The sequence below is a fragment of the Aythya fuligula genome, chromosome Z, assembly GCF_009819795.1.
Source record: "Aythya fuligula isolate bAytFul2 chromosome Z, bAytFul2.pri, whole genome shotgun sequence".
Taxonomy (NCBI): Eukaryota; Metazoa; Chordata; class Aves; order Anseriformes; family Anatidae; genus Aythya; species Aythya fuligula.
In genome coordinates, this window is record NC_045593.1 from 82,032,498 (window position 1) to 82,057,034 (window position 24,537).

The 24,537-nt window shown below is 41.3% G+C and overlaps 1 protein-coding gene across 1 annotated transcript in view; it reads left to right on the plus strand.

Moving 5' to 3' along the window:
* Positions 1-23,945, plus strand: part of ADGRV1 (adhesion G protein-coupled receptor V1) — a 286,177-nt gene extending 262,232 nt beyond the window's left edge. The window contains exons 88-90 of the mRNA XM_032206748.1: positions 13,335-13,526; positions 15,673-15,850; positions 23,792-23,945. Coding sequence (XP_032062639.1) covers positions 13,335-13,526; positions 15,673-15,850; positions 23,792-23,910 — 489 coding nt within the window. The 3' untranslated portion in view covers positions 23,911-23,945. The remainder of the gene's footprint in view (positions 1-13,334; positions 13,527-15,672; positions 15,851-23,791) is intronic.
* The last annotated feature ends 592 nt before the right edge of the window (positions 23,946-24,537 follow it).

Genomic DNA, 24,537 nt, shown 5'->3' on the forward strand with positions numbered 1-24,537 from the left:
TGAATAGCATCCTTGAGCAGATTCTGCCAATTAGCTTAGAATTAATAGTAATTAGTGATCTCACCTGATAAGCATCCACTTGGCTATTATAAAAATGTCTTCCACTCATAACATCCTTGTATAGGCCAAAGTATTACTGACAATTTCATTTTTTTAATTTTTTTTTTTTTTCAGCTAGCAACTTCTTATCCTTGTTATACTCCTAGTGGATTTTATTATAGCACTCAGAACTTGAAGTGGTGTATGTGTGATACTCACACATAAGATGAAATCATAGTCTCTGATTTATTTTCTGTTTCTTTCAGCAAAGTTTGAAAAGATTGCATCTATCATTACTTTTTTCATTCTCCTGTTAGATTACCTCCCAAATGAAGAAACTCAGTTTATCATCTATTAATTCCATTTTTGTAGTAAAAGGAAAAATATAACTAATATATAACACAATAATTCATATTGGTAAGTGTAGTTTTCACTGTATGTTTATATTTTTGTTGGAGAAAAAAAAACTATTATCTTTGCCACAGATTTTACACATGAAGTGTAACCAAAGTCTTTGAGCTACCTGAGGCCTGAGGAGGAAGTTCATCTTGATATTAAAACTGTCCATACTTGCTGATGGTGCTCAAAGAGCAGTCGTGCTGATAGGAGATGTGCCTGTGCCTCACTTACCTGTATTAAAGCACATCAATGGTTATATGTAAATGCAACGTAATGCATATTTCTGATACCCAAAAAATATATATTATGTCTTCGACAACAGAGAAATGAGCTTAAAACCAAAAACAAACCAAACCAAACCAAACCAAAAAATACACAGTCCCCCCCACCCCCACCCCCCCTCCAAAAAACAGGAAAACAAACAAAAAGCACTGCCAACTTGTGAGCACTTTTTAGCTTCCAAACGCTTCTAACCCAAGATGTGAGCAGCAGCGAGACAGAAGCCAGAAGTGCAAAAAGGAGAGGTTGGGGCTTCCCCACGAGTACGCTTGGAGGAACTGTCTTGGCCAGTTTAGCTGTGCCATTATATTGAATTTAGGTGAATTTTTTGGAGTCAGCCTGCGGCACCACACCGCTGTCCCCGTGGGGTGCAGACGCCCTGCTGGACACAGATGTGGGGACACAAAGCTTGCAGGGTTCTCACTGTCTGCCTGCCCTCACTGGAATGGGGTGGTGAGTGTTGTGCTGTGGGTTTTGACATCCATTAACTTGTGGGAAGTGCCATGCCAGGCATTGAGACTCACGGTACTTGGCTGCACAGCTGGGTTTTATAGGCTTGATGTCTGAGCAGCTCAACATGAAATTGCTTTGAAATCTACCTACCTGGCAAGGTTTTCCTAATAGAGATGTGCCTTACTGTGGAGTTTCATTCCACTTCCCTCAGGAGACTGCTTTTGCCTCTCACCGTGTTTTTCACTGCTTGCCTATCGGCCCATCTTCTCTGCTGACCTCCACGAGGGGCCAAAATGGAGCTACAAACACCTTGGTGCGTGCAGCCCAGAGGTGAGGGCATGGTCAGGTCAGTGTTCCTGGTCCTGCCCAGCTCACCGCAGCTGCGGGCACTAGGGAAGAAAAATCAGTGAAAGGCAATTTCCAACCATGAGCTCTCTTCCTCAGCGACCATGCGGATCTGTTCCCCTCACTCAGAGTTGGCAGCTCCTGTTTGCTTTGCATTGGACTTCACTGTGCAGCCAAGACAGCTCTGTCAAACACTTTGGGTGGTTTTGCAATGAGAAAAGAGATCTGGCAGAGCCATAAGCTATTTCCATACAAGGGTGCTGGAAAGAAGAGGCAGTGATCTGCAGCCCTCACACAAAGAGTGAGACCTCAAAAGGACATGTAGGCCGTGCTAAGGAATAGGAAAATCCGATCTAAAAGAAAAAAAAAAAAAACAAAAACAAACAAACAAACAAACAAAAACAACAACAACAACAACAACAACAAAAAAAGAGCATCCAAGAGTCTTATTTTTCTTTTGAGAATATGTGAAAGTCCATCCTTTAACAGCTCCTACCACTTTTTCCTCTTAGGAGGCACTCCACAGATAGCAGGTCACAGAGCAGGTCACATCCAAATTTTTCAGTTTCGTGCTGCAAACATATCTTAGGTCACTTCTGGCATCAATCCGTTACAGAGAATTTCCAAAAGGGAAAGTAACTTCTTGTTTTCCAAGTACAAGCAGAAAAAAAAGGGAAAAAAAAAAAAAAGAAAAAAGGAAAAAAAATATTTGTTTTGTGACTAAGCCTATCTGCTTCTGGATAGATCTACATTCATACTAAATTCAATAAAGATAGCAAGGCACAGAAATGAAATGCTCTGATTGCTTTGTTTTGAGATATATATGTATATATATCCTCTGCTATTACATTGGTATGCTTTAACTTAGGCTTTTTATAACCAGAATCATAGAGAAATAGCTAAAATTACAAGGCCATTATTCTACCCAGTGTTCTTCTTATCTCAGAAGCAGAGTGAGTGGTCCCTGTTTAGAGCTTGCCAGTGGAATTGCCTCAATGTTCATTTCATCCTCTTTCCCGTTCCTGTAAATTTCACACTTTTTGTTCATGGTTTATTCATGGTATTCCTGACTGAGTGTGCTAATGCTGCTTTTTAGCAAGCCCCAACATAAATTTTTGCACCAAATACTTTTCCATTAAAAAAACAAAAATTGCAACCTGACAGCAGAAAACATAAGAGTGACCAGACCTTAAAATATCTCAAACCAAAAGTTTCTAATATGAGACTGAAATCATATCTATATTTAACATGAGTTGGTTTATTTTATTTTATTTTATTTTATTTTATTTTATTTTATTTTATTTTATTTTATTTTATTTTATTTTATTTTATTTTATTTTATTTTATTTTATTTTATTTTATTTTATTTTATTTTATTTTACTTTGAGTAGTACTCCCTCTGAAAAAAGCTGTCATTAACTCTTGAGGTTCTCATTTTCACTCTGAGCTTTCTGTCCTTGCACATACTGGGGGCAAGGCAGATGGGGGGGGAGGAAAATCAGCTCATTATCTGAAGGCAGGAAGTAAATCATTTCAGTGGCAGCGCCAAATATATCATTATACCTCCACCTACTCTCGTTCACCTACTTGTCAGATATGGAAGGATGTCTAGTCCCTGCCCTCTTTTTTTGCCCACGTTTCCCTTTCTTTGAGGAGCATTCCTAACCAAAACAGTGTTAACTTCCTGCTTTATAAATAAGACTTGCCTTCTGCTGTCTCCCATGCTACAGAAAAGTGGTAAATATCTACAGTAATTTCTATTAAAATCCTGGGGAGCAGGGCATGTAAACCACTGACAGGATCCTATTTTCATCGTTTAGCAGCAAGGCCTGCACAGCAAGACCTCTGCTTCTGAGACCACAGAGCTCTCTGGCAAAATAACTACTTCTTGTAGTAGCTTACACTTCTGTTATCCTGGATAGAAAAAGCACATGTCACATATTCATTAACCTCACATATTCATGGTGAGGTACTTTGCTGGGGTCAGTTTTAACTAAAAGGAGGGTGAAGCTGATGAGACTTCGGTCCTTACAGAACTTTTTACCTGTGGGTGTGTGGCAGCCCTGAGAAGATTTTCCAGTAGTCAGAAAATGCTGAAACATAAAAATAATCCTTTTTCCCCTCAGCTTTGAGAAATGCCACTAAATAAATGGTCTATCCCATTCCTCAGTCAGATATTAAAGAGCAATAGGACATAAAAAGATAATTGTAAGGATAAGAGATACTATGACACCAAAAGAATCAATTAGAGGAAAAAATTTGTTGTCACAGTGGTAACTCCTAGCCTTTACTAAACTCTCCATTTTGAAATTATCTGCAACAGCAAGCAAACGTTCAGCAGAACACATAAAATTAGCTTCTCTCTGTGTGTGTCAATGCACACTTTCAGTTCCCTATTTCTTTTATTTTAACTCTGTATTTTTCATTAAAATGCATAAGTAGAAAATAGTGCTTTAGCAAAAAAAAAAAAAAAAAAAAAAGAAATACTAAAAGGAATACTTTTAATGAGTAGCAGAAATATCACTTTCTTGGACTTTGTATATGGGCAAGATTGACCTGTGTATGCTGCTAACTTGTACGATCCCTGTATGTGGCTTCCTCAGCAGCCAGTTTCCCTCCTGAGTATTGCTCTCCTGTGATAGCTTGCAGCCTGCTTCCAGACACAAGCAAAAAATTAACTCCTCTAACACTGTTAGTCAGGAAATCTCTTGACAAAGTCTTTTTCATCCATCATTTCTTGCCTGTTGGAGAGAGAAGTTAGAACAGTAGCAGGCTCAGACTGCAAGGTGTGAGCTGAAATTCAGGGTTCTTAATGTTGATCTTGGAGAACAAGCATGGCCATAAATATTTGCAAAATATTGTAAAGCTTAGGTATAAAATTCTGATCTTTGATTTTTCTAAGTCAATGCAGTTGAAAAATGTTTTAGGAATAACCAGCTTTTGGTCTTTCTAATCTTTTTTTTTTTCGTGTAAGGTTCACCAGTAGGCAAATAATCTAAGTTTTTCAGTGGTATGTGAGTGGACTTCAAGGGATGCTTTTCCTGATTTCTGTTCCCTGTGATAGAAAAAAAAAAAAAAAAAAAAAAAAAAAAAAAAGGCAGGAGGAAAAAAGCAATGGGCAGAGAAATGGGGCAGAGGTGGGAAACAAGGCACTGCTACCCTACATGCTTACGCTTTCCTGTTTGCCCTCCGTAGGCCATGCCTGTCCTGTCACTGCCATGTCCTTGGTGTTTGACTCCGTACTTACTTCTTCCTCAGCTAGGCTGAAATATAAATATAGGGTTTTCTTGATGTTTCTGGGCTGACTGCACTGGAAGAAAGCAGCGGAATCTTATTCTAGCCCAGTCTGCACATCTGGCAAGCTTGGCTAAGCATCTGTATTTTCAATGCATCTTCAAGCTGAACACCTCACTTTTAAAGTTTGAATCTGTCGTTTTACAACAAATAAACAAACGAAAACCTTTTCTGCCCCTTGCAGGGCTGAAATAGGAGATACAAATGACTGTTGTGTGGGAGTAGCTGAAAGTGTGCTGAGAGCTGTGCAAAATATTTATAGTCAGCCCCAAGTATCCAAGCAAATCTGCTTTTTAAAGATTTCCCAAAGTCTGTGAACCTTTCAGGTAAGCCTCAGCCAAGTTTAGACTAATTCTGAGCTGAATGCAGTTTGGCAGAAAGGAATTTATGGCTTTGGCTTTGGGTAGAAACTGCAAGATTCAGCATGGACTTGGCATAGCTGGTTCTGCATAAAGAGAAACTTGGCAGTTTCGACCAAGTTTCAGGTGTCACACTAATATTGGGAAAATACATTCACAATGCTGGAAGGACAAAATTTTTATTATTATTGCAAAACATACCCATAACATTTCAATCGTTGGAATTATAACCTTAGACAAACATAACTTTATACAAGAGAAACCAGTTGAAATCACTGTTACTTAGTGCAAACCTGTTAATACACTTTTAATTTAATGATAGATACATGAACAATTCCCTTCTCATTCCATTTTATTATGCTGGCTTCTGTTTGTGTATGTGGTAGTGGTGGTTGGTTGGTTCAACATGTGGTCTTATAACATGGCACATCAATGGTGTGGGTTTTGCAGTCCTCAGTTACATTATATTAATTGTCGTCTTTTGATTTCAATGTGATTTTTTTAGAATTTCAGCTGTAACTGAGATAAATTCTACAGAGCAAAATGGAAAGTAAATACATCAGGAAGCAAAGTGCTGATAAGCAGTAAATGTTCCCAATAGCAACTGTGAGAACTAAGAGAAAAAAATGTGATTGATAAGAATGATAGTAACTTCATGCAAACTGGTGCTTAGTGGCAATTAAACAGTCAAAACCTTGATGATACAGAGCAGATCCAAAGTCGATTTATTAAACATAATCACCAGTTGGCAGGGTTGCATTGCTGAGGACATGTCTTTTACAACAGTGGCTTTGAATGCTAAGAAGAAGAGCTAGATTGAAACAGAAGGATCTGATTTACATTTCAAAGGTTAATATTTCTGGAGAGCTGTGAGTGGGAGATGTTATGCGATGGCTTAGGATATAGTATCATGTGACTAAGATGATACTTCTGTCATCATGACACCAATAAAAGATCTTCAAGCTGTTCTCAAAGAAAATGTGGATGATAAAGATATGGAAAAATAACATGTACTTTAAAGTCTGTTTTTTAATATCCAAACATGCACAAAAGTGCTGTGCATAGGATTTATCATTTTTAGCCTTGCAACTTGGAGAAGTAGAGAATTATGTATGTTTTTCCTGTGTCGGCTGGTAAGCATTAATGATGTGTATAAGTATATTCAGTTCCATGGCTAATTTTTTTCCAAAACAGATTAGGAAAGACAACATCAAATATATACCATGCATTGTACAATGGCCTTGATCATGATTTCCTGAAAGTGGTTCTTTCAACATTGTGAGTCATCTCTTGCTATGTAAATTCTAATTTCTTGAACATGGCAAAACATGCAAATTATCAGGATTAATCAGACCAGTAATTTTCCCAAAAGCAGTAGGCACTGTTACGTAAGTCAGTGTTAATCCAAAGCAGGCTTTGACTGGCCAATGATGGAAAACGACGTGAGAAAACAGAAGTCCAGAGCGTAAGAAGTTCCAGTAAATTAGTGAAATCCCCAGGGTAGTTCACAAGAAGACAGCTAAGGCATTAAGGTGCCAAAGCACCCAACAAGACACTGCCACCCAGAGTGGCAACAGCACATGTGGCCCCCAAAAAATTACGAGCAGCAGAGAAGAGGGGGGGCCTGACCATTAAACTGACAAGCAAAGGACTTTCTAAGATCAGTTGCCAAGAGTAAATTGGCATAGTCCAGACAGAGAATAAGATTAAATCTCACCCTGATAAGATTAATAAAACTGCAGTGAAACTAACCAAAGCACAAGCCATCATGCAGAAATTCCTCTATGGTGACTACAGACAGCTAATCTCAAAAGCTGATCTGAGTAAAGATAACTCCTCATTTGGAGGAGATATCTGTTTGTGCGATTTGTCGTTGTTTTACCACCTGGCACCAATAAATGTGTAACTTTGAAAACAATAGTGATGTTGTAGCCATGGTGATCTAAGGCTACATAGTAGGAAAGAAATGATCCAAGATGGACAAAGAGGTCTTTCCATGGTGTAACACACGCTACTATCTTTCCTTATGAGCCTTGATTTCACACACACACAAAAAGTCTCTTTTGGAAAAATCAACTTTTTGTGATTTATTAAATAAATGTTAGTGATTAAGTATTTTTTATAATTAAAGTATGAAGTAAATTATACATATATAGAGTGCACTAAATTTCTGTTAGTGATGATAAACACTGAAGTAGTTTCAGGAGCTAGGGTTGTTCAAATGACATTTCTTGTCCAGAGGTCCTGCACAGATTCTTTAGTTTTATTAATAGAAATGCCATTTCTCTAAAATAGATCACATTATCTGAATATAATTCTCCTTGGAAAAGATGAAGTTTTGCAATTTCAGGACAGAATATCTCAGCCACAGATGAAAATACATGTGAGAGAACTATGATATGTATGAAGTATATGAGAAGTATACACCAGAAAAAAATAATAGTAAAAATAATAGAAAGCCTTGGTAAGCCTTGGTGTGTTTGTGCTTTTTAAACCAGTAAAAGTCCTCTATCTTACAAGACAATTTAAAATTATGGGAGACAGTACGCATCTTTTTTTTTTTTTTTTTCTTCAGTGTGTTAAAAGGAGATGAAGAAGAGATTTGTTGATACAGTCTGATGTATCCTTTCCTATTATTATTAGCAAAGTTCTCTCAACTGCCAAATTTAGATATATTGCAATCTTGGAACCTGCAAAATTAGAATATGAAGATAGAAATAGAGAGAATATGGGCATCAAATGCACAATGAAGGCTTTCTGTGGATCAGTCTATCAGATCTGCATGTGATCTCATGGAACAGTAAAATTTATTTTGCCACTTTATTGACAGCTATGGGAGTTTATCCTTAATTTACCAGCTTCTTGCAACTACCCCTCTACAGAGTAAATAAATCAAGTTGTTGTATTTGAGAATTCCCATCACACACATTCATGCATCAAGCCCTCCCAGAAGAACCTCCCTTCTCCTCCTATGGACAACATAAAGAGGGAATAACTAGAGACCAAAAAAATTATCATGCAATATCAGCATTGAATATTTGGGAGAATCTGTACAACTGAATCTGTGCAAGTGAATCTGTGCAACTCCTGACCATGTTGAAACTAAGGATAAAAAGACAGGTAGAGTAATATTACCTACAAAGGTCACACGGTAAAATTAGATCTTATCTTGCCATCATATGCTTTTCAGTTGAAAATAAGGTTGGAAGTAGCAGTACTTTTAAATAACACTCATAGCCACAACAGTCAAAAGCTGTAAGCCGGTGATCTTGACCTTTGAATGTGGTTATTCTGTGCTTGGTTCAAGACCCTGCGTGATTAATGGAAGCAATTATTTTTGTGTTCCTGTGAGTTCTGTGGCTGCTACAGATTTGGAGAATTACTCAGCTTAGAAGGACCCTAGGGATGTTTTCTGGTCTAACCTGATCTGGTCAAAGCAGGGTCCACGCTGAATTCACAGGTAGGGCTTAGGCCTCTGAGAATGGGTTCCTCTCAGTTTATTTGGTCTCTTTGTTCCAGTACTTAATTATCCTTGTAATAGATTTTTCTTATATGCAGCTGGATCCTGCCCTATTTCAACATAGGACCAGTATATCTCATTCTTCTCATCCCTGTCTTCTTGGAAACCACCTTTTGTTAATTGGAAGACTAATAGCAGTTAATGTCTATTAAGTCCTCTCCAAGCCTTCTGCACTTTAAACAAGCCCAGTGCCCTCAACATGACATCCCAGGGCACATGCTTCATCCCCTGACCATTTTGGTGGCCCTCCACTGGACTTGGTCAAGTTTTTATAGATGTGGTACTTTATCCATGTAGACTACAATGTCCTGACCTGAATACCAGAATGATGAGGGGGGCAGTGTTAAAAGAATTGTGAAAGTCAAAGCAAATGTGATCCACCACCACCCCTCCACTAAATCAGTCACTGTATCATAGGAGGCAATCAGGATGGTCAAGTATCTATTGTAAATCCAAAACAAGATTGAATCATAGAAACATTAAATCAGAGAATCATAAAATCATTCAGGTTGGAAAAGGCCTCTAAGGTCATCTACTCCAATCTTTACTAACTGAGGGTGATGAGGCCCAGGCCCAGGCTGCCCAGAGGACCTGTGGCTGCCTGGCAGTGCCCAAGGCCAGGCTGCATGGGGCCCTGGGTGGCATTGGATGATTTTTAAGGTCCCTTCCAACCCAAACCATTCTGTGATTTTATAATTCTGTGATTGGTGTGAATGGCCAAAGACAGTCATGACAGATACAGTGAAACAGACAGTACAGTGCCAACAGCCTTGTTTTCATTGTACTTTAGGTCTATTTTTGCAGTATTAAACGATGAGGTTAAAACAAACATAGAACATCGAAAGTATAATGAAGGACAATGCACTTCTCAAACTAGTGCTTTTGAAAAAACACATTAAGACTGTAGAAGTTGTGGTTGGACTGACAGCAGAGATGTGTGCATGCTTCCTGTGCTCGTGCAAAGTAAACAATCTGGTAGCTGCTGGTGCTAAAATAAGCACCAATCAATATGGGGTGATCCATGGCATCTTTGTGCTTATGACTACGGTAGCTCAGTGTTGTTTGGGCAGAACCGTTGTCTTGTTTTGATTTCCCAAAATTCACACATAATGGTTTCTGACAGAGATGCAGAGTCGCGAGAGTAAGACCATAAACTCCTTTGGATACTTCACACGAAACCACAACAATGGCACACAGGACCTCATCTCCACAAAGCACATTTTCTTGATGTTTGTCCCCCTGTACTCTGCTCTGGTGAGGCCGCACCTTGAGTGCTGTGTTCAGCTTTGGGCCCCTCACTACAAGAAGGACATCAAGGCCCTGGAGCATGTCCAGAGAAGGGCAACAAAACTGGTGAAGGGCTTGGAGCACAAGTCCTGTGAGGAGCGGCTGAGGGCACTGGGGGTGTTTAGTCTAGAGAAGAGAAGGCTCAGGGCAGAGCTCATTGCTCTCTACAGCTCCCTGAAAGGAAGGTGTGGGGAGCTGGGGGTCGGCCTCTTCTCACAGGTAAAAATAGGACTAGAGGGAATGGCCTCAAGCTGTACCAGGAGAGGCTCAGGTTGGAAATGAGGAAACATTTCTCCTCAGAAAGAGCAGTCAGGCACTGGGACGGGTTGCCCAGGGAGGTGGTGGCGTCACTGTCCCTGGGGGTGTTCAAGAAAGGTTGGACGTGGTGCTTGGGGACATGGCTTGGTGGGTGACATTGGTGGCAGGGGGATGGTTGGACCAGATGAGCTTGGAGGGCTTTTCCAACCATAATGACTCTATGATTCTGTAGATCTGAACAGTAGTATGGGTCAGAGAAGGATCCATCCTTTTTCCACCTAAGCAAGTAGTCATCTACACAGCGGTGCAGTTCCTGTGTAAGTGATATATATACACACGTATAACCTGCTTAGGAGTGTTGGTTTTCTTAGATACAATATTTTCATAAGCTGCTGTCTGTAAGTCCGTGCCATAACACTTTGCAAGGGTGGGAGCAAAGCAATTTGTGCTTCTGTTAGCTACCTGCCTGTGTCTCCTCCTGACCTTAGAACAGTCAAACAACATCCCCCTCATTACGGAAGGACTCAGAGGAGCAGCCTCAGCATCAACACGTAAGACTTCTCTGAGCCACAGACGCTGAAATTCCTTCTCAGGCCCCAATTCAGGAGCTGCCTGGGGGATGGCAGAAGATCATTCCACACAGAGCCCCGGGTCCCTGTTGGTCTTCTCCCTGCAGCTCGTTACTGGGCCTGGCCTGACAGGATGGTGTCTGCGTACCTTTAACTGGAAAATGCATGCTGTGGGTAACTGGTAAATTACTCTGTGATTGATGCCTACTCCCCTGCAACAGGAGTGTATTACTATGAAACAAGAGAAGGTTAATATACAATCTGAACTCCACGGATCACATCTGATCAGCCTCTCTCTAAATCTAGATTAATGAAACGAGGGCTGCAGCAGGAGTGAAACGAGAGGCGCCAGCTGGGAGCCGATGCATCTGCGCGGTGCTGGCTCCTGCCTCCAGGATAAGGAAGGTCTGCATCCTGGCAGAGCGGGCAGAAGTAGTGACAGCAGGTGGAAGGATGGGGTACAAAGGGTGCTTTGGCTGTCAAAACACCTTTTGTGGTTCTGGCATAGCCATATTTCCACAGGAACAGCACTGTCTGGAGCACACAGAATTAAATCGAAGTTGAAGAAGTAATTTCAGTGCTGTGTTCTGGGTTTGTTTTGGGAGTGAGTATCTGCACTCAGGGCTGCACAGGCGTGTGACACAGCATCAGCCTTCCTCCATGGTGCCTGTGTCCCTCTGGTTCTGAAAGATGGCCGTGCAGAGTTTGCTGTTAATGGGTTTTCTTGAAAAATACAAAACCACTTAAAATGTGTATGCACCTCTTATGGCCAGGTCCTGAGAGGTGGAAGTGCCAGAATCTGTTCTGAAACCAGGAGTTTACTGTCAGCACCGCTGTCCGCTCTTCTTGGAATTCTTACCCTTTTCACATCCATCGAGCGACTGATATTAAAAGAAATCCACTTGCTGGACCCATTATGCTTGACCTACATGAGAGTCCTTGGATTTGTTTATAGAATGAAAGGACATTTTAGTCCCTTTTTAGTGTCTCTTAAGTGCAATGTGTGTTTGCATCATTTTTTTGGAATGTATTTACATATATCAGAAATAATGTCCCTTTGCAAGTCTCAAGTCTCAGTGAAGCACTCCAAATCCTCATGACAAAAATAAATAAATAAATAAATCTGGAAAAGTTGCCAACTTTTTTTTTAAAAGAATCAGTTTCAACACTTTTGTTTTCCTGTTTGCTATTTTAAGAAAACTGCACTTGCAGAGCAATATAGCTGTCTGTGCTTATAGCAGCTGTATGAGAGCATTTGCAGAGTTCACCAGCTGAGATTGAATTCCCACTGAATCCCATTAGCTTCTGCTATGTGTCACTTCGGACCGAACTGCTATTACAGACCGTTTTGTCATATAGTTTTGGCATTAGAAATTATGAATCTGTGGTCCATGAAACATTGTTTATGTTGCCTGTTTTATAGGAATTTGTGATGAGCGTATATCTTGGGTATTTGCAGTCTCAACATACATTCAAAGTTCCTTCCATTAGGAATTCCCAAATATAATTAGATGAAACTCCTTACTATTTATAATCCCAGTTATTACTGTCATGCTAGTGGGCTCCTTTCCAATAAATTGTTCTGTTTAGTACAATTGGTTTCAGGGGTTTATAGGACAACGTGAAACACAAAAAACAAGGCAAGCATAACTGTACTGCAGTAATCAACAATCCTGAGGTTTTCTTTATGCACACTTCTGGTTAACCCCTTCTTTATTAATTATTAACTTGGTTGGCTCATTAATCAAAATGGATTTTTTCCCCCGCAGTATTAGTGCAATTTAATAATTAGAGAAAAAGGAAGATTTCATAGTCAAAAGTTCAATCACTGAATTTCTATGCAAACAAAAGACATGGTTATAATACTCTTCTTGGCTAAGCCTAAAGGTCAAAATTAGCAAGTTTTAAAGCAGAATTGCAGAGACATACAGTAGAGCCTTTATAGCAATCACAGATGAAAGACAGTGTTGAATTAGTGGGTATCATAGAGAACATAATTTATAGCTACAACTTGGTCTCTCTCACAGCAGCAGTACAGTTTGCATGAGACTGAAGCTGGGGCAAAAGTGTAAAGAGCAAACAGCTCAGTAAGAAAGTTAAAAAAAAAATGTGGCTGGGGACCAGCAGCCAAATCCTATTGTAAATGCAGCCCATAACCACATTTTCACTATTATGACAGCTGTAAATCTCAACTTTTTTGTTGTTGTTGTGAAGTTGGATTTGCCTTGCAACTATGTGGGTTTAACCAAATAACCATTTTCTATGACTGTTCACTTTCTATGACAATGATGGGATGGGGACAGAATGTTTACCTGGAGGCCACGGGACTTACTTTTAATTTCCAGGTCTCTGACTGACAGTGCCATCTTCTACATGCCAGAGAAACTGGCTGCAGCCCTTAGTGGCATGGGTCGATGGTGTAAGGGCCAGCATCTATCACAGCAGAGGACCTTGCTGTGACCACATTCAAAATCTGTTATAAGCTTCCTTCATTTCAGACACTGATGTTCTTTTCCTCTCCCCATGTCCCAGGGTCTTTACGTCTTTGTGGTGTATTTTATCCTGCACAATCAACTTTGTTGTCCTGTGAAAGCAAGTTATACTGTAGACATGAATGGACATACAACTCCAGGATCTGCTTTCTTTACACATGGCAGTGGTTTGCCAGCTGCAGGTGGGGAGATCAGCAAGTCCACTCAGAACCTCATCAGTGCTATGGAAGAGGTAACAGTGCTCTAAAGTCATTGCCTTGTAAATTGAAAATGTATGTGGAGTTTTGAGTGGTGCTGCTAATGTTAAGTGAATGAGATGCTAATTATTTGTGTTGGGTCTGTCTGAGCTGGAGTCACCTTTTCCCTGCAGCAGCCCACACAGTGCTGTGCTCTGCACTCAGAGCTGGAACAGCACTGATATCACTCCAGTGTTGTGTCTCTTGCTGCACAGTGCTGGCACAGCATCAGGACTCCTTCCAAGCCCCCAAGAGCCAGCAGGCTGGGGGTGGGCAAGTGATGGGGAGGGGACATCGCCAGGGCAGCTGACCTAACCCAACCAAAGGGATATTCCATAACACCTGATGCCACACTCAGCAATAAAAAGGGGGCTCTCGTGGGGGAGGGGGCTGTTCCTCCTGAACAACCACTACGCGTTTTGAGGCCCTGCTTCCCAGGACATGGCCGAACATCACTCGTTGATGGGAAGTAGAGAACATTTTTTTTCCCTCTCTCTGTGCTTCCACGCGGACTGATTGTTTCTTTTGTTTCTTTTTTTCCTCCCCATTCCCTTTCCCTTTAATTAAACCTTTCTCATCTCAAACCTCGAGTTCTCTGTGTTGTATTTTCTCCCCCTTCCTCTCTGAGGAGAGGGGGAGTGAGAGAGCGGTTGTGGTGGAGCTCGGCTGCCCACCTGAGTAAAGCCACCACATTACTATAATTCCCTTTTTATTTTTTTTCTCTCTTGTTTTCAAATTTTATATTTATTTATTTATTTATTTGTGGTTAGGCACCCAGAAATAGGGGGGAATGTTTCTTTTTGCCACAAGAAATGTTATACGTAGCCATGGTGATATTCGTGTAGCTTACAAGTCGCTGGTAGCATCCCATCTACGGAATTTCCCTTTTCTACTTGGGTCTTCAGTTTGTTGTGCAGATTGGTTAAAGTGTTGTCAGAAGTAGATCACAAAGAATCAAAATATCAAGCCATTTCTTTCAGCTCGCCATAGGGCTTAGATGAGTTTTAAGTCACTAATTTTCCAACGTCATGGTGTGTGAAATCTCTGGAAATTTTGAGGGCAATGATTTTCAATTCCTTCATTGCTGGAACTGGAGAGTATCTCTTTTTCACTACCTGTAGTAAACCAAGGTGACTTTTGCTGCTAGGTACATTGGCGTGTTGATGGAGATGAAGAATTTCCAGCTGATTTAATGGAATCAAATTGTTTTGAAGCAATGTGTCATAGTAATTTGCATAGCAATTATTATTATTTTATTTTTTTTTTTGCATAAACCAAGCTGCTCAGCTGGCATTTCTTTTTGCCCTTTTCTCTACCTGCTTGACTGTAGATTTGTTGGGATGGTAAAGCTCTTCAGCTGCCTCCTGGCAGCCTGCTAAATGTATTAGGCATCTCATAATGTCACTTAAGGTGGTGCCTGACTCCCTGGATTACTAGACAGCATAGCCTCTCAGATCTATGTGGCAACCCTCTGTATTCATAGAACCATAGAGTGGCTTGGGTTGGAAGGGAACTTGTTGATATAATCAAAATATATTTTGATTGTCATAGAATATATGTTTTTAGAGTTCAATATTATGGATTTGCCTCACAATTATGGAGGAGATAGATTCCTCCCAACCCCCCCCCCCCCAAAAAAAAAAAAAAACAAAACACCACACCTTTTTGTCATGAACTGCAATTCTGATTTTTTGTGCAGCTCCACTTCAGAATGAAGTGGCAGAGGAAATATAGCAAGGTTGATGTCAAAACTGTCAGGCTGTACACCAGCACCTTCAAAGAGAGGAGAGAGAGCATATTGTGACTGTAGTCATTCAGTGCTTTTACTTAAAAGTTCTCCGTAGCAGGGGCTAACGTTCAGAAAAAGCAAGATGTTTGAGACATGTAGGGCAGATGTCACAAGCACAAGATTAAATTACTTGTAATTGAGTTTTTTTGTATATATGTACTTATTTATTATTCAAATTAGGATACCTTGTTCACCACAGAAGTGACAGAATAGCTGGCTCCAAATCTCCTGATCTTGAATTTGACTCTGGTTGTACGTTCCAGTTTGTTATCTCAATATAGCAGGCATGTAAATCATTTATATAGTGCAACTTCGATGGTTACTGCATTTCTATGTCTTTCTAAACTTTACAGGTGCCAGCAGACTGGGAGAGGGCGTCTTTGCAGCCTGCCAGTCAAGCTAGTGCTTCCTTTAAGCAGAGTCCACAAAACGGCAATGTTTTCCACCCTTCTGGAGGATTTAGTAACAGCTCATTGGTTGCTGATGAGGAATCACAGGAGTTTGATGACCTAATATTTGCTTTAAAGACTGGTGAGTGACTCCTCTTCTTGTTCCTCAAAGATTGTTGTGCTATTCTTCACTCTAATTGTGTCGCCCTTTGATGAGATCCAATTGCTGTTAATTTAATCTGATTACCAGCGAAAACATCATCTGAAATTGTTTTGTCTTGGACTGTTATTCTATGAACTAAAAATATTGTGCAGACAATCTATCCCTATCAGTGAAGGACTCTGCAAAAATATGCTTTGAGTCATGATGATACACAGATCTACAGAAAGTAGCAGCAGATTGGAGGCTCTGACATTTTTTCACAAGTTCCTAAACAGCTAGCTTGCTGACTCTAGAGACTGTCCATCTTGTCTTCTGTTCCCTTCTTTTTTGAGTTGTTCTGCAGAGTATGTGTATGTTGCTGATCTTCATTTTATGTGTATGGTTGCAAGAAAAAAAACATAATTGCATGAATACCGATGCTCCCAAAAGTGTAGGACAAAATATTTGTATTCCACAGTGTCAAAAAATGCATTTAGGCCTGAAAAAAATGATGTATGCTGGAAAAATAAGCTAGATAGAACACAACCACCAGCTGCGATGAGCACACAATGCTGCTGGAGAAAAAAGCCTGTGGGAGGCCACTCTGGGTGTCCTCGCTCAAACTACACCTGCAAAAAAACCCATTTGTAGCCAGTCTTCACTATGGCCTTAGAGATAAAGTCTTCAAAATCCCCAGCTTTACCCTTGGTGAGGGATTGCTCTTCTGCTCTCTCACCCACCCAACCAGTGAAACTTTAGGATATTCAAACGATGACATAAATAGGCAGCCAGGCATGGCCTGAGGTGGAAGAAATGAAGCAAAACCTGATTCAAAGATAAATATGAGAACACTTGATAAGAAGACCAGAAAGACTGAGGAGTGTCACCCGATAAGATCTAGCAGATGCTAGCCCAAGCCCCCCCCCTGTAGGCATGGGTGAAATACCAGAGGACAGCCTCACCAAGCTATTGAGCCCCCGGGATTCTTGCAAGGGGCAACACTGAGGTATTGTCTAAATCAGCAGGTTGAGCACTCCGATACTTTACCAGTAATTCCCCTCAGTGACAGCACTAAAAACAGTCAAACTGGGTGGAGGACTGGGAATGATAATGAAGAGAGCTTTATTCAGCACATTCACAAGGCTTTATCGCTTAGGCCAGCCTCCATAGCAGAAAACTCTTCAAATGATGAAAATAACTGGATTATTCATAACTGGGCTAGAGCTGGGAAATAAGATAGTAACAAAATTTGTGTTTTACGTATTGATTTTCCTGGACACTTTGCAGGTCACTCATACTCTGCTATGCAGTTAAAGATTTGGGGCAAGACTTGCTTAAATCTGGGTGCATAACCTTACAGGTGCAAACCTGGTTTTACATACCAAAGTGATAGCTTTCAGTTTTATACGCCTTTCAGGATATTGTGACAGAAACTAGGGGATTCACAGGATGTTAACAACATAGCAAGCCACTCAAATTCAGCACTCCCACTGCTTCACACGGTGGTTAGTACTGAGGCAGGCAGTTGACATCAGCCGCCCTATTCACTGGGGTAAATGCTGTGCACGGTGAAAGGCTGAATCTTAAATCATGAAGAGCAAACTAGTCAACAACAGTAGTTAAAAGGCATGGTTAACATAACTCACCACAACTTTTTTTAGCATCTGATAATTTTTTAATAAAACTTCAAGCTCCACCCCAACTTCATTTGGTTTTGATCCTTCTAAAAGAAGTAGGTTTAGAACCTTCTTTTTTTTTTTTTTTTTTTTTTTCCTAACTTTTACTATTATCTTCTTTAATATTTATATTGGTATTATAATTTGTTCTTGTGAGGCTTTTGAAGCTCTTAAGATTTGAAGTGGAGACCTCAGGGCACAATCTGAGGAAAACACTTCTGTTTACATTACTCGTTCAGCTAGAACCTGTCCCTTTTGCCCCAGTGCCTATTCTTGCACCAAAACTGTGTCCCTAGTGATGTTACAGGGCAAAAAAAAAGACTGTATCTAAGCAAAACCAGTTACCTCAGCTAGTTCCATCCCTACATACGTTCGAACAAGCTGAACCGAGAAGATACTGAGGTTAGAGCAGCTTTAACCACCAAGTAAATGTTTATCAGCTACAGCCTTAGATACAAGCTGCTTCTCAACACGTGCTTTAAAAACACAAACCTGTGAGTTTCTCTGAAACTGGAAATCATACTTGTGTTTTGCTATTACTAGTCAAACCTGCCCTCAAGCTCAGTTCAGTGCATGTCCAAGGGATCGAGGTGCTTCTGGTGGCAGCGGGCAGGAGACGGCATGGAAGCAATGAGAAGGGATAAGAGGATAAGGGATAAGGGAAGAGGGATTTCTGTGTTTCAGCATGGGTTTATGCTGTTAGGGCATTCACGGAGCGTGGTCTGAAGGGAATTTATGCTGTGGTTTAAGCTCACAGCCACTGCTGGGAGCCTGCCCCCGACCCCCCGGCTGCACATTTCTCCTTCCTCTCTTGTGTCGCTATTTGTTCTCACACGAAACCGCAGTGACTCAGGTCACAGAGTTCTGCTCTTCCTTTTCCTCTCCCTCTCCTTCCTCTCCCCCACCCTCTTCCTCTCCCCGGGCCACCCCACGGTCGGCCTGCTGCCTCTGCTCAGAGCACCAGCCCCAGCCCCATCACAGGTCAGAGGTGTCTTGCCTGGACTGCTCCTCCACCTCGTTAGGCTGTGCTTAATTGCAGCTGAGAATTCCTTATCTGAAAGCAGGCGAGCTCCTGGAGGAGCAGGGATGGGCACTTTTGCACCACATTAGCTGTTTTTAACACTCCTCACCCAACTCAGCCTGAGCAGTGCTCGGGTATTAGCTCCCACTCCTGAGGCTGGCTGAGGATCAGCGCTGATTAGCAGAGAGATGTGCAGAAATGTCTTTCTGCCTTCCTGTCCTTTCTGCTCGTGCAGTGCCGAGCTGTCTGAAGGCTCCTTTAATTTATGCTCACTGTTAATCTGGCAGCTCGGATCAGTGTGAATGAGGGCATAATCGCAGATCTGTTTTGCTGTCAGCAAAGCTAAAATCTCCTTCCCAGTCCTCCTGCCCCACCCTTGCCTGCAGCTGGCCACACTTGGTGGTACTGATAAAGGGTGGCTGAAATGATGCAGCTGGAAAAAATATAATCAAAGAAATCCCTCTGCACACCTTTCTCCTTCAACTTGCAGCTGTAATTTGCGGTTGGCAGCACAGCCCCACAAAGAGATGCAGTGGCACAGTTGGCCCAGCCGCTGAAGAGACATGTCACGGAACCGTGCACTTAGCCCTCCGTGCCATAATCATTAGCACTGGCCCAAATTACAGATTAACCTGAACGACGGGCTGGATCAGGTGAAGGCACACAACGGTGTCCCCAGCAGATGATGTGGACAGCAATATGCAGTCATGTACCCAGCTGTTACGCTAGCTTTATGCAAACCTTGTGTTACATGGCCATGGGATTTTTTATTTAGTGTAAGAAATCCAAAAGCTGGACTTCATAGGTCATAAAGCCTCGAGATGTCTTAGCAATTAATTACTCCTTTTCATCAAATATGTTCAAGTCTGTATAGGAATAAAGATTCATGATTCACTGTGGTTACTATATCACCTCAGCCCTTATACTCTGGGAATCCTTTGCTAAAGCTTATTTATTTATTTATTCACCTATCTATCTATTTATTTATTTATTTCCTGGATGGTTGTTAGTTTGGTTTAAATGATTTATTATATTTCATGTATGGCTTCAATCATGTATGAAAGGCTTAGCTTCTACTGAGAAGGATAATTATTTGCTAGTTAGACACTGCTAATTGCACTAGTTAACTCTGAAAGCGCTGTTATTTTGGACTAGGTTTCATTTTACCTGATTTCTTTCACAAGGTCTATACTGATAGGCAGTTTAATGAGACCGTTTTCTCTCAGGTTGTCTCAGAGTGGTGTGTTGCAGACATCTGTAGGCTAAAGCCGGCTATTCCCCGTGATTCCCTGGGGAACTTGGTGTTGGTTAGGTCTGGGGAGTTAAAAACTGAACCAACAAATTAAACACAGATGGAATCTGTCCCCAGTCAGCAAGCTGTCCATCAGCTTTACTCCAAAGCATAAACACCATGAATGCACAATAGCTTTGCTGGGCTCTCAGCTTCCATCCACGTTCCCACCTACCACAAATGCTCCCGTTCCCCACCGCCAGCGATGCATAAAACCAAATCTTTCCTTTGGGCGAGATGTGAAGGCAAAGTGTGGCAAACCTGGAGCTGAGAGCACTAGCTGGGCACGTGGTAATTTCCAAATGGGCATTGGACAGTATCAACGGGGTATTGCCACCTCTGTAATCTCAGTGTGTTTTTGCTCCAAGAGAAGGCATGCGAGATAAATTTTCAATAAACGTTCTACACCATGTGAATACCTGGAAAAATCTACCATATAAATTTGAAAAAAAAGCACGCATATAGGCATTTATGGTAATAATGATGCGATACAAATCAGCTCACAATTTTCAGTTTCATAGAGCCGGGGCTCCAAAGTCAGCTTTTTTTTTTTTTTTTTTTTTTTTAGCTTTGGTGTTAAGTACCTGGTTTAAGAACCAAGCATCTCGTGTTGGGTATCCTGGGTTAGAGAAAACTCTGAAATTTTCAAATTCTGCAAGATGCTCAGTGGCACATCCATGAGACTGTCACAGAGCAGATGAACTGCAGACAGTGGCAGAATGCCAGGTTCTTGCTCTGCTGTACCAACCTGTGTCATTTCTGTGTCGAAAGGGTCACTGCACAGCAAAAGGGAAGAGAGGGTGGCCAGGCTGCACATTCATTCACTTCTCATTTGTGATGTGAAGGCTCACAAATATGCTGGCAGTTAGGTACTGAGCATGACTGCACAGAAAGCATTTTTAGCCCAATCTGAACTTCACTCTCAGAATTACAGGTTCCTGTTGGTGTCATCTCTGCAAAGTCCAAACCCTAAATGAAGTAATAATCATGGCGCACGCAGAGAATTCCTTTCTAGCACATCTTATACATACAACATACTTGATGATTTATTCAGAAAACAAGATAGAAGTGCTTAGGAGAGGGAGAACTTCCCCCACAATATAACGACAGTAATTAAAAAACAAACTGCACCTCACTTGGAAGGTTTTAGTGAAAGTTTGGGATACATCTGAACACAAAAGGGCCAACAACTGGAGCTCAGCGCGCAGTGGCATGCACTGATGAAGTCTTTTCACCAGTAGATGTCACCGGAGGGATCTTGCTGATTTTGCAAAGCAAGCTGTGACTTTTCAATTTCTAGTTTGTCCTTTGGTACATAAAGGAAGGAAAAGAAAGGCCTCATTATTTCGTGTCTTTTCACGAAGTCGTTGCTTCACAACCCGGGGAGAAGCAGTACTCCCAGCTGCTCACCCACCACCCAGCGCCAGCATCTTGCAGGGAGCACGTGCATTTTTGGATAGGGTCGTGTTTAAATTCTGCTCTAATCTGAGAGCAAGCCAGACCTATGAACTCTGTGAAACTTCATCATGTAAACAGTCGTACCCTTCCCAGCCTGCCGACTGTTTGGTAGGCTGGTATCCTGGTTACATCTCAGCTCTTATTCCTAAAAAGGCTCCGCTCCTAAAAGTTTGCCTTCGGATCAGCCTCTGAACAAGCCTGCTGTAAACCCCAAGGAGCCTACTGCAGCCTCAGGTTTGCCAAGTCTCTCACAAAACCTCCTTAACAAACAAACAGAAAAAAAAAAAAAAAATCCCCCTTGCTTTGCACAGAGCTTGCACATATGGCATTTAGGAATGTATGTGATACGATAGCAGATCAGTTTGGCACCTGATCTTTTTGTAATGACCAGCACAAGATCCTTGCAGATACCCCACACGGAATAAGTGCAGTACAGCTGCCAGCCAGACAAACATGTTTCCAACCCTGTTCAGCTCAGTGTTCACCTTAAAATCTGCAGCCTGGATGTTCATGGGCATATAAAAATAAGATTTTAAATAATACCATTTAAAATGTTTTCACCCATGCATTTTCCCCTTTCTGAAGCCTGTATCCTCTTTAGCCTAAATACATATTTTTGGTGAATTCCAATGTTGATGATGCAACATTACAATTGTTTTTTGTTTCTTCACACAAAGTATCTTTAGATCACAGTTATTATTACCTTGTCCTTCTGTCACCAAACAGCAAATACAGCAGTCAGATTTATCTTCTCTATTACACTCATGTTTCCGTTCTAAAACAAACAGTTTTGGAGAAGATAAGAAAAAAAACAAATACTTAGCTCATGCAATTGTTGTTTTTCCCAGGACTTTCAAACAGCTTTTAGTTATTAGAGCCAACGAAAAGGTTAAATACGCATGTAGATTTAAATGAGTAAGTATGTCTCAATCATGTTCAGTACATTTATTAACAAGAATTTTAATGATTCAGAGCCTAATCTGTTTGCCTTTATTATGCTGTTTGTCCACTGATGTCTCTTTACTCCTGTCATGCTCTGCCAGTAGCCGCTGGTCTCTAAAGAGCTAGGGTGACACAAAGCCAAGCTCAGGTCTCCTTGGGTGGATGCACATTCCCTGCATGTCCCGAGGACCACTGGTTGCTGGAGGTTGCTGTGCTGAGGATCTCTGCTAGCTCCAGGCTCTTTGCAGCACGCAGGGCTCCAGCCTGAGCTCCTGCATGGAGTGAGCACCCTCACGCCATCCCACCACTGACACCTCCTTTTCCTGACTCCTTTCCTACCTGGGAAGTGGTGGAAGAGAAGGTTGTAAGCAAAAACTTTCTGCTCGTGAAAATTTGGGGGTACAGAGCATTATGAGGTAGCTTCAGAAGTATACCAGACCCTTATCTTTTCTTCTGCCAAGCAAGCCCAAGCCTGGAATGTCAGCTGAGAGAGAAATAAGAGGGTCATTGTACAACTCACAGAAATTTCTGAAAATGTTGTTTTGGTATGAAAATGGAAATCATTGCCTCACTGGCACACTCTGCTGAAGGCTCTTGGAGCCAAATGTCATTCCTCTGCAAATCCCTTGAACCGAGGGTAGTCACAGATCTGCTTCTGCCCCAGATGAAGAACTTCCCTACTTATTTGTAAGTGTCGTTGCTGGAAAACCATGTCTGACATCAGCCTGTCTTGAAATCGCCATGCCAGAGTACACCAACCTGTAGCTCTGAAGAAATGGAAAGCCCAGATCCTCTGAATGCTAACGCAACCCATTATTTTTGGGGGGTTCACTCTACAGCTCTGTAAAAATGCTCATTCCATAAAAAGAGTCTGTACTTCAAACTAATCAACCCAAGGGAAAAAAAAAAGTTCTGCTAGCTAGCAGAACTCCTGCAAGAAAAAGATGGAGAAGGTGTCCTCCTGAGGTCTCCTCCAGACATGTTTTGGGAGTTTCCATCGTCCAAAGCCCAGTATTCTCTCGCAGTAGAAGAAAAACACGATACACCAGCTTGTGCCAAATGTGGGTTTAAAGAATATTTAGTCAGCGTATTTTCTCATGTTGAAAATACAATCATATTAAAACAGCTGGAATTATAGTTTAACAGGGAAATTATATCATTAAAAGTCAATTCTTCATGAAAATATCCTTGGAAGCACCAGACTTTAACAGCCAGACCATGAACCCGGCCTAAACCAGGCCTTGATTTATGCCCTTGTGATTTCAAGGCAACCTCCAAAGTAGCTGTTGTGCCATTTACCGAGAGAATTAAAGTGACTGACAGCGGGATTGTGAAAAAAATGTCTCTGGGTGGTACCAAGCCACGTCTGACAATGTTCTGAATTGCTGGCCGGTTGGAGAGAGCCTGCCACACTGTCGTGGGGTTTCAGTCAGTGATAAGAATAAAGCAGAGGAGCCCTGTGACAGGACATGATATCACCATTTCTGTTTCAGGACCCCATCCTCACTGATTCTTATATTTACTTATTTCTTTTTTTGGTTTCTCTGTTTCAGGTGCCGGTCTCAGCGTCAGTGATAATGAATCCTGCCACGGCAGCCAGGATGGGGGCAGCATGGCAAACTCCCAGATTGTTGAGCTTAGGAGAATCCCCATAGCAGACACCCATCTCTAAATCCACTGCTTGCTTGTTCCCTTCCCTTCCCTTCCCTCCCCCCTTTTTTTTTTTTAATTCAAGTCTCCGTATTTTTATATTTGTACTTCCCTTTGCACTAAAACACTCTGTAAAACTGTGTGGTAGAATGCTGTGAGCTGTACTGACTGCTTAACAAAGGATGTTTGAGCTTTTTTTTTGTATTTCAAAAAAAAATAAGCTGTAAATTTTTTACAGTGCGTATCAAAGATACAGTGGGGATCAACTTAGATTTGTATCTTGTAGTTAGATGACATTTTGTGAACTGTAGCTTTTTTAATTAACCTGAATGTGTAACACTGATTAATAAAAGCAATAGAGTCTGTTTGATATAAACACGTCTGTTATTTCTGCTGGCTGCTTGCGGAGCTGGAAGGTGATGCACACACCCTGTCGGACAGGAAAGCATTTTCACTGCACAGTTCTAAGTTTCCTACGCTGTACTGTTCCAGCTGGTTTCTGAGCACCCAAATCTGTGAACTCTGTAAATAAAGACACAGTCTTGACCCGAAGAGATTACATTCGGACACAATAAAATGTGTGATGGTCTGAAACAAACAGTGGGAAGGGGAGATGAAGGACAAGTGAGAAACCACGTGAAGGTCACTG